This window comes from Acanthopagrus latus, chromosome 13 (genome assembly GCF_904848185.1).
Source record: "Acanthopagrus latus isolate v.2019 chromosome 13, fAcaLat1.1, whole genome shotgun sequence".
Classification (NCBI taxonomy): Eukaryota; Metazoa; Chordata; class Actinopteri; order Spariformes; family Sparidae; genus Acanthopagrus; species Acanthopagrus latus.
Window position 1 is genome coordinate 4,615,392 of NC_051051.1, and position 16,414 is coordinate 4,631,805.

The 16,414-nt window shown below is 41.8% G+C and overlaps 2 protein-coding genes across 5 annotated transcripts in view; one reads left to right on the top strand and one right to left on the bottom strand.

Moving 5' to 3' along the window:
• LOC119031564 (endonuclease domain-containing 1 protein) overlaps positions 1-5,806 on the top strand; it is a 30,101-nt gene extending 24,295 nt beyond the window's left edge. Inside the window, exons 3-5 of the mRNA XM_037120126.1 lie at positions 2,413-2,483; positions 3,654-3,877; positions 4,955-5,806. Coding sequence (XP_036976021.1) covers positions 2,413-2,483; positions 3,654-3,877; positions 4,955-5,563 — 904 coding nt within the window. The 3' untranslated portion in view covers positions 5,564-5,806. The remainder of the gene's footprint in view (positions 1-2,412; positions 2,484-3,653; positions 3,878-4,954) is intronic.
• Positions 5,807-10,881: 5,075 nt separating this feature from the next.
• nlgn2b (neuroligin 2b) overlaps positions 10,882-16,414 on the bottom strand; it is a 62,978-nt gene continuing 57,445 nt past the window's right edge. For all 4 annotated transcript variants that reach the window (XM_037120609.1, XM_037120608.1, XM_037120611.1 and 1 more), the window contains one exon: positions 10,882-15,901. In XM_037120609.1, the coding sequence (XP_036976504.1) occupies positions 14,989-15,901 (913 nt within the window). In that variant the 3' untranslated portion in view covers positions 10,882-14,988. The remainder of the gene's footprint in view (positions 15,902-16,414) is intronic.

The window sequence follows — 16,414 nt, forward strand, 5'->3', positions numbered from 1 at the left end:
GATGTTTGATTTCGTAATTAGACAGATAAGTACAGTTCTGTTTATAAGACTAGCCTTACTCCGAGTTTCTTAGGTAGGGAAAAATTGACTTGTCTTGGGACTTAACTTTATCTTGACGGAGGACTTAACCTGACTTGACCTGGGATTTACTCAACTCTACAGCCCAACAACTCTCTGGCAACGTAAATAACTTCTCTCACTTTGTATTGAAACACTGAACAATTAACACATCTATTTGTAAAATAAAAATGACAGTGTTAGCCCAACAATACAGGCATGCTGCTGGGCTTTAAAATAGAAACTTGTAATGTTTTTATGCTCATGGAGGGAGAACTGGGAACAAGTAACAAACAAGCCTACACTGCCACCCAGTGGTCAATCTAGATTATTGCATCATGCTGGACTAACCGGAAGGTGGAGGACATAAAGAGCATTCATTTGTTTTCTGTCAAGTAAAATAGAACTAATATTCATTCGAATACTCATTCATATACTACACATGTTTGGCTTGATCCAGTATTAGAATCACACATCGATTTCTTTAATGTTTTGTTAAATCTCTCAACGCACTCAACTGATTCCAGGTCAGCCGGACATGTCTCTCAGCTGACGTGTCTTTAAATTTAACATCTGATCACATTACACAGCCGGTCCGAGCAACACTCAGCTATAAAGATTGATTATAATTATCCTGAGAATCTGAGATTTACATCTTTAATTCACCCCCAAGAAACAAACATGTAAATTAAAATCTGTAGCGTGGACGGTCATGACCAGAAGTCACATTTCCTGCTCCTGACAACATTAAAACTCAGCGGCAGTAAAAACGCTCTGCTGCTGGAGATGAGGCAGCAGAGGGCAGCTGAGCCGGGCCAGCACTTGGTCTGAATTTATAATTTTAATTGGTAAAAATGCTGACAGCTGAGAAATGTCTGTTCACATAACCGCATCATCGGGCCTCAGCTACATAAGTTATGATTGTCATAACTCAAGATTAGATCAGAGAGGCAAGCTGGTCCCTCGATGAATAACAACACTCAGTCACTCAAATTGACTTATTAGGGCGGTGAAGGATTGTGGCTCCGGCTAATCTGACAAACACTTTTTTCCATTTGCATGCAAGAGACTTAAGAAGAGGGGGGAGTGTGGGACAGCCGCGCATTTTTATTTCCTTTTATTTCAGACACTTAAATCAGTGGCTTGAGTCAGAGCGCTCCCACAGCCCTGCAGAATGAGCAGCTGAGGCCTTTCATTGACCAACCATCAGTCACTCTCCAATTGTCTTCATTCAAATTGGATTTAACTCACTGTAATACTTAATTAAGTGGATATTGATATGATGCTTTTGTAATTATGATTGTAATTATTGTTCATGCGTGACTTTTAGTCAACCTAAGAGTTTCTCTGCTCACTCTCTTGTACTGGTTTTCATGCACTCCGGCACGTTACAGTCAGCAGCTTTGCACCTTTTTTAAGTATCTGAAAGCAATCGCCTCTGTAAAGAAATCACCATCTTGTGCGAACTGGGGCTCCCAGCATCAGTTGCCACACAGAGACTAGGATGTATTGTGTTGCAGAGATAACAGTGATGGGATGATACGTAAAAGTCGTTACGGTGAAGAAATGCATTAGTAAGAATTGACCACACATAGACGGGAGGTTTTTTTTTATCAGTTAAAGGGAAGTGAGAAAATGTCTGACATTTGGAAAGTTTAGACTTTCCAATTGTCATGCTATATCATGCTCTTGCTGTTCAGAAGAAAATTAGTTCCTGGAAGACGACCTCCTTAAGCTGTCAGAGAAGCAAGTCACAACCAGTGACTATCAGTAAATACGGGAACTTCATACTTGGAGGTGAATCATTGACATTATTGCATCATATCCTGTTTTTGGGCTAAACTTCTTTACTCTTTTTCACACATCACTGAGTTTTGTATTTTATGAGGGGAGAACCTGAACCTGTCCAGCCCCCTGATGAAGATGTTCTCCAACAAAAGGCCGTCAGCAGGATGATTGGCTACTTCTACAAAGTTCTTGCAGTTCTTATTTATGCCTGTCCTGTCGCCGGGTCGGATTCTGAATTATCCGGCTTGAACGAGTCATAAAGTGAGAACTGTTCTTTATGGTGGAAGTGCTGAGGATGTTCTGATGGGTCTGACAGCCTGAGGGGAAAGAAGCTGCTCTGTAGTCTGGTGACACAGCGCAGCATCTCCCTCACGGTTTAATGAGATCAGAGACGCTGACATGACATGTGGTTGAATAGTTGATCAGTCAATGAAACCACCAGCCCACCTCGCAATGCTCTTGTCAAATGAAACATGCAAAATTAAAGAAAACATGCAAGTGTCTGGACTGGAGCGAGAGCCACAGTCATCAAATGCTGATTCTAGCGGTTCTGGTTTTCTCTCTCAGGACCAGGTCCAGGCTGTTACGAAGGAGTACGGACAGAAATAACTTTGGAAACAGGGAAGGAGTTTCATGCAGTGAGCTGCCAGAAGAGGTCAAGCACCCATTTTGGCATTTTGCTATATTTAAAAACAAACAAACAAACAAAAAAAACATATTCTACTTCATCACAAATTAAGTTTCTCCACTTTCTATTGAGTCCTGGGTTATTTTCTTATTTTGCTTCTTCATATTCCTCATCATCCTTACAGTTTCAGTTGGATCTCAGATATTATAAAATATCCACAACCTGAAATGTACATAATTTCTGATCATTGGCAAGTGTCTGCTCTGTCTTTGGGTATGTGAAGGCAAACATGAGCAGGCATTCACGGTGCAGATCTCGACTGTGTTTTAAGCGCATGTGGACTCTTGTCGCTAGGTTGTAGTTAAACTTTCGTGCGTTATCTCGCACCATTCACACCACACGGTGCCTCTGAGCCACGCCGGTCATCTTTAGGCCTTTTGTTCATCACCGGGACTGATTAGACAGTTTTGCATTTTACCATCAGGTTTGATAACGTGGCTCTAAATGCCTCATTACAGTGTCTCATCGCTATCGTCAAACTCAGCAGAATTGGAGAGAATTTAACTTCTAGCTAAACTCCCCTAAAGCAGGGGTATGCTTATGTCACAGCAGGAAAAAATGATCTTGCAAGGTCAAAATAATAAGTGGAAGTTATTTTGGCAGGTAGTTTAGGGTTTTATATTCTGACTTGATGTACAGCACCGCAAACCTGGAGGAGTCAATGATCCAGCATCTTCACAGTTTGACTCCAACAAACCATAACCTCATCAAGATGTGTCACTAAACCTCACCACAAGAGATCCATGAGTTTCTTCCAGTAGTCATACTATAAAAAGAGCAATACAAGCTTTTAAACATAATGACTGATGATAAGACTCATGAGAAATGTGGCTTTAATTGGATATGATCTTTGATTGTCGGTTAGAGTGATGCAATGACCTGCGCATCCACTCCCACATGTTTTAAGGGGCCTGTCTTTGAGTCACACTACTCACTTTGCATATCTGCTCTGTGACATTTGAATCATAACTGCAAACACTTTCATTCGCTGTCAATGCCGAGGCCACAGCAGGACACACAGAGCAGACGTTTTTTTTGACCGTGACCATGTTTGCGCCTTTAGATTTTGCTCTTTTGATCGTATGTTTTCTGCCTCTAATGTCAGCGACGGTCGTCTTAGATTTTAATCACATAGAGAGATGCAAGGACTCCCTGTACATGGGCACGCCGCCGCGGGGGATCATCGAGACCGGCCTGAAGAAGATCTGCCAACGCTACGCTGACAAACCTCGTTTTGTGACCCTGTACGACTCGCGCAAGAGGATTCCGGTTTACTCAGCTTATACCTTCAAGAAAACAGAGGGAGACAGACGTGTGGACTACCCCTGGATGTACGAGCCACAGGTCAGAGACTTCTCTTTAACTCATATTAGAAAATAAAAAAAGATGGAGTTTGCAGTAGGTCTATTCCAGAGTAGGGTTGCAACAGTGGAGAGTAAGTAAAGTAAAGATACTGTGATAAAATAATGCTTAAGTGTAAGTAACTTACCACTTGAATGGTACATGAGCAGAAGTGCTTGAGTTAAAGTATTTGATATTAAATGCACTTAACTGTCACAAGTAACATTCTGGCAGTAGATGTAGTTAAGTATCAAGTACAAGTAAAAGTAAATTATATATATATAGGGTAAGGTCGGAGAGAAAAACTTCTATTTTGCATTTATTTCGAATTTAGAACTATTTTCTTAAAGATATTAAAGATTCAACTTTACACTCAGATTGTTAAACTGTAGGCACCAGGATTTGAAAAGGAAGAAGAATGTGTGGAATTAAACTATCCATAATAAGTAATTGCAATGGATCCCACAGTTCAATAGACGGGGAAGCTTTTCAAAACCCTGCATCTACATTACCCACAATGCAAATTGATGCCATTGAGTGACATCACTGGAGGCAGGTTATCAGATTTGCGTGCAGCCTCCTCTGGAGTCACATACGTCTTTTTTTTTTTTTTTTTACAACTTTTTTCACGTATGCTTTAGAACAAACCGCGACCTGTAAAAACACTTTAAATCATGTAACATAGAGTTCCCCTTTAAGTAAATCTGCCTCATAACACTCTGTCACCGGTTTCAAAGAATACGGGTGTATGGAAATCAACGGTTATCGTACCATACGTACATTTGCTTATCCACGGTATTGAATTCTACCTTACAGGTGTCATTCAAAACAGGCTATACTTCTATATATTTAAATTTTGTGAAATGATAATTAAGTGTTTTTGTGTTTTTATCCCTTCAAGTGTCATTGTGATGGAAAAATATGTATAATTTTGTTTAACAATGTGAATCCAGGTATTTTGTGATGACCGCTGTGCCGTGCAAACCTCACACTGTTGAAACCTCCAGAGTCAGGAGGAAACTGTGTTGTCTAGAGTCCTGTGAGAAAACAAACAGTCGTTAATGCTCTGTGTGTCTCCAGTTGGCAGAGGTCGATGGAAATGGCAACATGCTGCCCTTCCCCACAGGCTACCTGCACATGAAGTTTGAGGACAGCCAAGCGGTCCTGGATGACTACTCTGATGTGGTCCTGTATGAGCGAGGTCACCTGAACCCAGACCAGCACCAGTCCACCCCACACGACCGCGCCGCCACCTACACTCTGACCAATGTGGTCCCGCAGATCCGGGAGTTCAACATCGGGCCCTGGCGGGAGTACGAGGAGCGGATCCGGGTCCGCCTCAACAACTTCTGCCGCGGCGTGGCCTTCATCGTCACCGGGGTCACCACCAGAGGTAACATGATCCGCAGGAACAACCAGGACCGCGTGGCCATCCCCGAGGACCTGTGGTCCGCCTACTGCTGCACCGACTACGACCGCAACGCCCCGCACGATGTCCGCATCCGCTTCCCGTCGCACGCGGCCATGGCCAAGAACGCCAAAGAGGGCAACAGCGTGCACGAGATGCCAGTGCAGGAGCTGGAGATCCTCCTGAAGAACAGCATGGATGTGGACCAGAACCTCCAGATCTTCTACGACAACTGCATCTCTCCCTCACCTCTCCCCATGTATCTCCAGCACACTATCTGAGAGCTCTCTCTCTCTCTGGGTTTCTACTTTCAGGTTCACTTGGATAATGTCAGGGGTGAAGAATAAGATAATGTCATAATCCTCTAAACTGTGAAAGTTAAATTCCTGTCAAATCTCTTAAAACGTCATTGTTCAATAAGATCTTTCCTGTTGTCTCCTGACAAACAATGCACACATTTCACAGGAGAGCTACTCTGTTGGGAGGTCATGAAACTCGATTAATAAAAATAATTAATTTACTGCTCTGTGCTGTCATCGTGTTTCTTCACATTTACATGTGTGTTACTGGACTTTTCTAGGGGGTTGGGACACTGTTTGCAAGTGAACCGCCACAAATGTGCAGTGTTGGTTCCGATTACATTAGAATATCTATTACTGGATAACAATAACATGACATGATCCATTGGACTCCAAATGAATGTAATCTAATCTGAATATTTTTGGATTACTTGAGAATATTTGTGCCAAATACAAAAAATGGACACAACAACAAAAATGTTTAGCTTCACAAGTATTATTTTTTCTCTTTGGCGTCCTGACGAAACCTTGTCAAATCAAATACTGGGCAGCATATCACTGGAGTAGCCGCTAACTGCTGCTAACAAGTGTAACAGACTGTCATGTGTTTATATATTTGATGAAGTGTGTCCCATAGGAGTTTCCGTATGACTTCCACGGAGAGTCCCCGCTGTTGTTCACATGTGTGAGAGAAGAACAAAACAGAAGCTGTAGCTGGTCACTACGTCTCTTCATCCCAAAGATGCTCGGTCACACTAAAGCTACCGTTAGCTAGGTTAGCCGTGCATCTAGCGGTTTGGGCTGAGAGCCTGAAGCACCAGGAAGTGTTGGTGTTCAGACAGGGAGGTGAGCGTGCGAAATTCCGTAGATATCTCTGTAGCAAAACATAGAGATGCCGTAAGTTCAAAACTGTTACTTCTTCACATTCTGCAGATAATGTCGGTATATTTGGCTCAGGTTCATGTTAACGGACGCCATTTCTATATCGATCTATAGTTAGCCACTGTTGTTCTCTGCTGGTGGTGCAGAGAGACGCCATTTGGGAACGTACCTAAATTTACATCCTTCAGACTGACACGAAAAGACTGTCTGACCCGAGTCCTTAGCAAAGAAATCCACAGTCCATCAGCATCAGACAATTCAAACAAATCAACCGCAGCCTTGTATAGACAACCAAAAGAGACTTCTTAATTGTAATCTACTGAAGCTACACTTTAAAGGGCTTCAGATTACTTCTTTTTTTGTAACCCTGCAAATGTAAAGCAACCAGTCCTCTTCCTTTTTATAGCTCACCTACAGTCATTCACTTCAGGGTTCCTGTGAAGCCTGGATGTAAAGCTGTGATAAGCTCACAAACAGCCACCTTTCATCGTACTCTTGAGCAAATGTGAGTTTGAATGTTTGGTGCAGTTATACAAATCGGGTTTGACTTTTATGGCTGTCTGACGGGTTTTCACTGTCTTTAATCATTTAGTTAATCTTCTAGTAATAAAAGGCGTTTGAATGTAATAAAACATCTGAGACAGAATTATATTTGGGTATGCGATAAAAAAATAGAAATAAAAATGTTCAAGTCTTACCTCTGTGAATACAACATCACAACAGCGTGCTTCACTTTTCATTATTCATGCGACGCTGACGTCTTTAAAGTTTTCAGACTGACTGCTTTCATTTGCAATTCTAAACAGGGAGACGCTCTCCGAGCTGTCAGCATCCCGTCTTCCTCTCTACATGTTGCAGCTGCACACTGCCATCTAGTGAGAGGGGAGACGTATGTTCTGTCCTCACTGCCCACATGGAAACCTGCAGCGTGCCGTTACCTGCAGAGGTAATCAGGTTGAGCACGAAAGAGAAAACGCAGTGACATTACCGTTTGCATCAGTCATCTCAACGCTCGTGCAATCTATTTAATATGAATGTGGTGAAGTTCTAACGCTGATGATTTGTATTAATACAGTGCACATTAACCAGAAGAGTTATTAGACCCAATGGGGGTTTTAATAACTTGTTTTTTATTGCAGCAATAACTCAAGCCAGTTATTCTAATTCAAAACTACAAATCTGGTGTTTGGAAACTATTGAAAAGTTTTTGAGAAATGGACGTATAGCAGCCTGATTTAAAAACGCTGTACACTAGTGCAAGGTCACATTTGGCTTCTCCCTCCCTCCTTTCCTACATTAATCCCATAAAACTACTCGCAACACAGCTGCAGGCGGAGGTCGTTCGTTGAAATTATTTATCTCTGCTGTTTTGCTTGTGGTCTACCTGATATTTATTATGCCAAATATGTAATCGGGGAAATAAACAAAAAACAACCAAACAATTCATCAGAGTGCAAAATGTTGACTTTGGAGAGGTAAAGAGGGGCAGCAAGGTGGTCTAAAAATAGCGCGTTCGCCTCTACAGAAATAAATGCATCTGTGACCAAAATGGTTTTCAATTATTTCCACCTCGGGCCTTCGAACGAGTGGAAAGCCGCGCATTAACACAAATGCTTTATCCAACAGGACCAGTGCATCAGTCTGTTCCAGCGTACTCGCTGTGATATTGATTTATTGTGTCCGACAGCTGAACAAACAGAGATGAGAGGACGGCTCCCCTCACATAACTGTTGCTGCCGAGTTATTCCAGGCTGTGACATTTTCCAGCCCTTTAGATAAACTTGAAGACCTCCGTGGAGTGAAAGTCAGAATTTGGATTGTGTTGGCGAAGAAAAAGGAAATCCTTAAAGAAGCTGAGCTTTAGGAGTCAAACATCGAATTGGAATGCTAGCTACAAGCTAAAGCAACAACCAAACGGAACAGGCGGGAAAAAAAAAAAAAAAAAAAAAACTGTTTGCGAGGCCTTAACCACCAATCCTGGGACAATAACCAGCACAGATAGTGACCCTGACGATAGTAATAAAGGAAAGCTGTCAGTCTTACTCTGTGCTCATTCTCTCTGAGCAGCCACGTTATTATTTTCTTCCTTTTAAAGTTGGAAAAAACGTCACATATTTACTGTCATTTCATCTCAACTAACCAACTCTGTGGAGCTTTTCAGCCTCTTAAATGCCTTTTTAAAACTACATTATGCAGGATTTTCCGAAAGGAACAATATGAGTATAATCTCTCTGAATCATCATCACACAACCTCCCCATCCTGGGAAAAATATGACTTTGAATAATATTAATAACGTGCAATAAAAAGCACTTTGCAGTCAGCAGTGGCACACGATGCCGATGGCCTACAGCACCGATGGACTCAGGGTGGGTTCAGGCCCCCTTTAGTTAAAACATGGGAGCTTTATTGAAATGATCTATCTTTGTTTGTGCCCTGATCATTTATTTGCTGTCCCCGCCCCTCAAACATCCTGAGCCTGTCACTAGCCCACAGTGTGTGTGTGGGAGGTCTCTTGTTGATGGCTGACCTCCAGTAAACAGTAAAACAAAGTACACGTCAAGCAATAAAAACACATTTATAAATGTCAACAGTCTTCAGTCTCTCTGCCCTGAATTACAGCTTACGCTTTACGTTAGCTTGTTGCTAGCTGATTTTTTGCTAGCAAGCCACAGGGTTTCCCCACAGTAGCAAAATGAAGCAATATGCATATGTGTTTTTCATTAGCGCGTGGAGGAGTGTTTGTTATCAGAGTTGAAGCACTACTTTTGGCGTCCACCCCCGCGGGAATCGCTCCTGGGAAAATTTCATGTAGTTGTCACTTCCGAAGTTGACTTGATTTATGACCTTATGATCCGGTAGATGTAAGTGGTAGAAGTTATGAGTTTGGCTGGTAATAATGATAAAAGTCGCTCTTGGTTGTATTCTACCTACTAATTGTGGGGTTTTATCCACCTTATTCCTTCCTTCCTGTGATACCTTGTGTAAATGATTTCCAGCGCATCCGGTCACTTCAACAAAATCACCAAGAGGAAGCTAATCCTCTTTCTTCCTTGGAGCAACTGGTACGGAGCATCATTGACTCATGAAGATCAAGGCCAGCAACTTAATCGAGTCAACAGTACCACAGTAACAGTATTATGTTTAAGCCTGGAACTAAACCAACCAACTAAAAGATCAATTGTGACCATCAAACATTCAGAGCAGAAAAAAGAACAAAAGACAATGGAACACAAAGGCAAAGATACAAGACTGTGTACATAATGACATATAAGACTGAAGGACTACTCATCTCATAAACAATCGTGAATGATTCCTTTCCAACTTTCCTGCAACTTTTGACTCACAAACACAGGTACATGGTCTGACTTTTCACCCCTTTTGACACTTTTTCCTCATTTCTGAAAAAAACCCAGCATGTCAGAAAGAAAAATCAAAAGTCATTATGTGGTAAATTTAACATGAAAGTGGTAGCAGTAACTTGCTCCCCAACATTCACGGGTGCGGTAAACATTTACATCCTGTTGTGGGTAAGATGAGCACCATGACATTCTGAAAACAAGGTTAATATCACTTGTACATGTGGCTTCCAAAGGAGAATATATCATCGTTTCACACTCTCATAGCTCGTGGGAAGTCAATCTTGGATGGTAACAACATTATGTCTAATAATCAACATCCTCAGTTCAGAGTATAAATCACAATTTCACTTCTGGAACCTCATTGTTGGGGCACAACTGGATGCTGCTATGTTGGTGTTGTTCCCGGAACATCATAATTAGTATTGCTCCAGAGCCATCATTGAACCTCAACAATCAAAGTTTTGAAATGTCTTAATAGCTTTTGCAAACCAGGAGAAAACAAAACAAAACAGGGGCATGGGAGAAGTTATCCTTTCAAAATAAACGTTAACCGTTGTGTCAATTTTAACCCAAACCATGTTTTCTTAAACCTTGCCAAGTATTTTTGGGAACCTAAACCTAACCAAGTATTTTGTTACCTAAACCTTATGAAGTGTTTTTGTTGCTTAAACCTAACAAGTATTTCTGTGACGTAAACCTTCGCAAATATTTGTTGCACCTAAACTTAACCAAGTATTTTTTGACCTAAACCTAACCAGGAATTTTTGTTGCCTAAACCTAACCAAGAATATCTGTGACCTAAAAATAACCGAACAGCACCAAAAACCTGAGAAAAACTATATAAAAAAACATATTAAGTGTATTTAGAGTCTCCTGGAGCAACGTTATTTATGATTTGCAAAGCTATGACATCAGAACAACATGGTTGGTCAGTTTAATAGTTCAACGATGGTCCTGGAACAACATTAATTTTCACCATTAGATGATATCAGACACACCAATTGTTGAGCTCTCCTGTGCATCTCTGACAATGTGACAATGATGGCAAAACATTTGTTTAAGAATGTCTTTTTAATGTTTTCCAGTTCAGATACACAACATACAGTGTGTAATAGCCTCTATTTGAAATAGAAATATTAACTTTAATTCTTTCCACCCCTTCTGGTCATTATGCTCTCTCACAGTATCTTGAGCTTCAAGCAGGTTACTGAATCAGACTAAATGAAACAGACAAACAGGTGCAAGCCTTCGCTTTACCATTCTGGCAATAAATGTTGTAATAAGAAGATATTTGGATCCTTATAATGCTTTTTTTACTTAATTTCTCTTATTTTTCCCCCCTTACCTTAAGCCAACATCAAAACTGTAAGTGTAAACATGTAAACTTGGTGAGTGTGCTTCCATTATCCGTTGGCTGTCCAAACCCTCGTTTCCAAAAAACAAAAAACAAAAATCCAAAAAAAAATAAAATAAAAATACTGTCTCAGTAATGCTGTTTCTTTTTTGAAGCGTGGGCAACTCAAAACTCACAACAAACAGCTGGGTCAATACTCCCATGAACAGAATGTGCCGACGAAACTGCAAAAAGGTTGCAAAACAACGGCCGTGATTAAGAGTCTGAAACAAGACCAAAAGAGTACAAAGGATTTCACAACCTCCCAATTACGGGGTTATACTGTATGACAATGCTCAAGACAACGTGAGACACTAACAATTAAAATCCGACAGCATCACAAGTAAAATTCCTTGATTTCTGGTTTGTTTTGAGCACATTCGAAACATCCTCGCTATCTCGTTTTTTTCTTCTTTGCCTCATTTCTTAAACTCCTTCATCTGTTCCCTGCAGCTGTTCTTTGGCTTTTTTTTAACCAATGAAAGGACTTATTTCACTCAGAAGCTGCCTTCATGACTGATGGGACAGTGCCAGGTGTGTACGTAACGCCTTCGAAAGCCCTCTATGCAGTTTTTCTATCACCCCACCGATATCAAGGCTAACCTGAGCCGTAAGCATTCCTTTTCATGTTTATGCTGACCTCAACCATGCTGTGATTTTTTTTTCCCCTCTCTTTTCTTAATAATTCATGTATGTTAAGAGATGTACTCATGTGCCCGTAACCAATTGGAATTTTTACCCTTGAGATCTGGGGAAAGGAAAGGAGAATCGAAACATGAGCGCTAAAAATCATGTTAGGTTCATCTAAACTTGCACCTGTTGTCGACAAAGAAAAGATCCGGCCAGTCACTCAAACCAAACGACAAACATAATATTTACAAATTCCAGTTTTGTTTCTCCTACACTTAAAAAATGTACAGTTTGTTTTTCATGTGTTGGTTTTTGTTCTTTTTGTCCTCGCTCCAAGTCCAGTGTGACGGGGGGGGGGGAGGGTGGCAGTCTGGCTCCAGAGTGTCGTTATCCTAAGCAGACAGGATGCAGGCGGAATGAAACCCGCTCGCCTTTTGCTTTTGTGATATATGGTGTAATGAGTAATGTCTGTCATTAAAGATTTTTTTTTTCTTTTTTTTTTAAAATCAGGTTTTTTTTTTTGTAGAATGTATCCTCTTGCGCACCGACGGATGGTTCGCCGGTGGATTCACTGTCGCTGTTTGTCCAGTGTTTGTCCTGATGTCACTGGGGCTTTTTTTGTTTTGTTTTGTTTTTATTTTTCAGATTTTGTCCAGAGTGTGACCCGTCTCTGTGTTCAGTTGTGCGAAAAAGATGTGAAAGGCGTACAAAGGCTTTCTCACCTTTTTTTTGACCGTCGTCATAAATATATATCTTATCCCTTTTTCCTCCCGCCTTGCAGAGAGAGGTGGGGGGAGGAGGAGGAGGAGGAGGAGAGTCATGAAACAAGAAAAGAGCAGACGAAAAGATAACTGTCAGGCAGTCTTCAAACACTTGAAGCATGTGGTTAATGTCAGTCACAGACAAAAACCTTATTTAGACGTATTCATGTAAAGTAGTTTTTCTTTTTTTTTATGTAACTCAAAAAAGTGCTATCTTCAGGTGAGATTGAGATACAGTGACTGCGAACTTGACAGTTGCAAAAGATAAAGAGAAACAGAGCAAAAAAAGAGGGAGGAGAGAAGAAAAAAAGGCTTTTCGTCAGTCTCTGGTAGTTTTTGCGGCACAGCCTCAGTGTTAGGAAATGAAAAAAATAAAGAGGAAATATTTACTCTCTTTGTTATAATCATAGTTTTACACAATATTCATCTCTTAATACTTTAATACCTTTTTTTCTGAAAGTACCACAAAGTGCAGCTGATATTAAAATAGAAAACTGATTCTCGAAATGAAAAGAAAGCAAAAAAAAAAAAGAAAAATCAATGAAGAACAAGGCAAATCATTAAAATGACAAACAAACGTCTCTGTCCACATACTTTATAAAAGAAAAAAAACAAAAAACATGCAAACATCCCAAAGTAGTTAATAAAACTTCATATTCTTTTTTTTCTCTCTTTTCTTTAAACAAGGATATATTGAATCTGATCTCCCTTTTAAAGAAGGGACCAGCCACAGTGCAACATTGAGTGTAGTTAAAAACAAAACAAACAAATAACAAAAAAAAAGTGCATGGATCAAAAAAGAAAGAAAGATGAAGGGGTTGGCACTTTTTTTTTTTACGATGGTATTTCCTTTTTGTAAGATACAGTCAGGACGGACCTCTCCGGGCGGTCCACTGGACGCCAGCGAGAGAGGAACTTTATCACAGTACTTGGCACCAAGAATGCTGGTAAAAACGAGATATCAGAATATCTTTTTTTTTTTCATTCATATCCTTACAATTTATTAATAATACATCATTTACATTTGTGTTTTTTTTTTTTTTGTATAAAAGACTCCAAAAGGAAAAGAGAGTCTAGAAGTGATTGCGAGGAAAGAGAGGAGAGAGAAGTGAAGATGGTTGATGGGGTTTTTTTTTTCCAATAAAAAGAGCTACAAGGGCAAGATGCAGAAGAGAAGTGGAGAAAGAGAGAAGCGGGTTTAGGTGGAGGGGGGGAGACGAGACGGAGAGACAAAGAGTGACAAATAAATTGATGGACGTGACCGGAGCGGAGACGCAGCGAGTTCTAATGGGCAGCCTGGATTCCAGGTTGCATCCCACAGACAGACTGAGTGTGATTCAGTTATTTCCTGTATCGCCCGACACCTGAAGCCCCAATCTGGAAATGTTTGGAAAGCAACATTTGTGTGTGTGTACAGATAAAGCAAAAAAAAAAAGCACAGGACTTCTTCGGTGGTATTTAGGTCGCATTGTAGATGAAAAACAGATAAATTTGTAAGCAGCGGAAATTAAAGTTTTAAAATCACTGAAAAAAAAAACTCGTGCTCCGCTGTCGGATAGTTCACCCTTTATACCTGCAGTGCTGTGAATACGCTTCACACTAACAAACGTCTCCGAAGTCAGAACACAGACGCGGCTGTTGGGACGCGGCGCTCAACACAGGGTGCCAAGTTTCACTTCCAGATTGGGCCTTTAAAGCTGCAATTTGTAAGTTTCAAGAAATCTTTACGGCAGACAGCTTGTCGGGGCATATGTCGCCTCGCCAAAAAAAAAAAAAAAAAAGAAAAAAAAAAAAGCTGCTTGCTACCGCCTTATCTTTTTTCACTAAGTGAATAAAAAAAAAAAAATGAGTGGATGTGTTCTATGTCAAACATAGTTTTTACACTGACACGACAACACATGCGTTAAAAAACAAACAAACCAAAAAAAAAAAACAACCAAGCTACACATAAGATGCCTGACTGATTGTGATTAGCTCTGTAAGCTCTGGGAAATACAGAGAGAGACAGAGAGAGCTGCAGGCTGGAAGCTGCGTCTGGTGGCTCACCTAAGCGAGGGATATTGAGCGAGCTGTGACGGGGCGAAGCGGTATGTACCTACGATGACAGGCTTTTGGCAAGGGAGCTTTTTTAATCAACTCCTCCTTGATTTGTGATTACGTTTTTAGAGGTATTTCACTGCTTAAAATCTTACAAACTGCAGCTTTATTCGAGGGCTTGATGAGAAAAAAAGACACAGATACAGTAAAGAAGAAGAAGAAGGAGTAGAAGAAGAAGAAGAAGAAGAAGAAGAAGAAGAAGAGAGGGCGGTGAGGGTGGAGTTTTGTATGGAGCAGTTTGTGTGGTGCGTCTCTGTAAGCCCAGAGTGGGGTTGTGCCTGGTCCTATACACGGGTGGTGGAGTGTTGGTGTGGCAGGGCATTGTTGCTGTGGCTGGGGACGGGTGTGGTGGAGGGGGCCGGGACAGGGGGGTAAGTGTTGAAGGGGTGGAGGGGCTGCATGCTGCTGATGGTGCTGGGGATCATGGTGATGGTGTTGGCCGTCATCAGCGGCACGTCCTCCGGCGCTCGCCGCAGGGCCAGCGTGTAGTCGGGCGGGCACACGGGAGGCCGCAGGGGTTCCAGGTCGCCGTGGATGCCGCGGGACGGGAGAGGCGTGCCGTGCTCCAGCTCCACCCTCTGCTGCTTCATCTGCAGCGACATCAGCTCCTCCTCCTGACTCAGCGCCAGGTCGTTGTGCGGCGGGGCCCCTACCACTCCCATGCCGACGCCCATTCCCATTGTTGTGCCACGCTGCGGGGACAGTCGGCGGTGGCGTCTCTGCATGAGTTCGTGGCGCTTATCCCGTTTGTAGTAAAGCGCGGCAAAGGCCAGCACGTTGAGGAAAAGAAGCGAGGCGCCCACAGCTACTGTCACGCTCAGCTCGGTGGAGTAGTCCCTAGTCTCGTCGGGGAAGGGAGAGTAGCGGGGTCTCTCTGAACTATCGGGGTCAGACTCGGGCGGGTAGGTGGAGATCACAGGGCGCGTGGAGGTGTTAGGGCGGGGTTTGGAGCCTCCGGGTGGCAGTGGAGTCGTGATGGGTATTGGCATTAACTTGTGGAGGCTGTGAAGATGCGGCACGAGCTCCAGCCAGAAGGCCACCTTGTTGGCCCGGTAGTTGTCTCTGACGCGAGGCTTCAGGCCGATATGCAGGTACTGCTTGTCTTTGGAGCTGAACTTGGTCCAGATGACCTCCTCAAAGCGGTTGGGCTTGGTGTGGATGAAGGTGGTGTCCTGAGGAACTGGCAGGTTTGGATCCCTGGGGGAGAGAAATAACAGAATCAGATTTTTTAGGTTAATTACTATTAATTATTAGTTATTAGAGGTTCAGCGTGTAAGATTTAGTGGCATCGCTATCATGGAGCTTTGGATCTGGATGGGGCAGTGCTAGCTTTTAGCATGCTAACTTTAGTAGATATCTCTGCAATGAATAGACATCATAGTCTAAAAAAATAAAGTTATTTTCCCACAATTTGTTGATCATATATTTAATTTTTCACTGTCTCCAACTAGACTTCTAACCTGTTGCACCTTTAACTCACATGTTTAAATGACTCTTTAAAGAAGACAGGGGTATTTTACAACGACAGCTCAACTTTATCCTAGTCTGCAAATTACACTTCCATGTGACTTTCACCAAAAATAAAGATACGGAAGGTTCAACAAAAAATAACATCCATCTTCCTTTAGTTTCTTAAATCTGTTACAAGTAAACCCTCTTCCATCTGCTTAAACCCTTCAACAAACCAACACTTGTAATATAGAGAGGCTA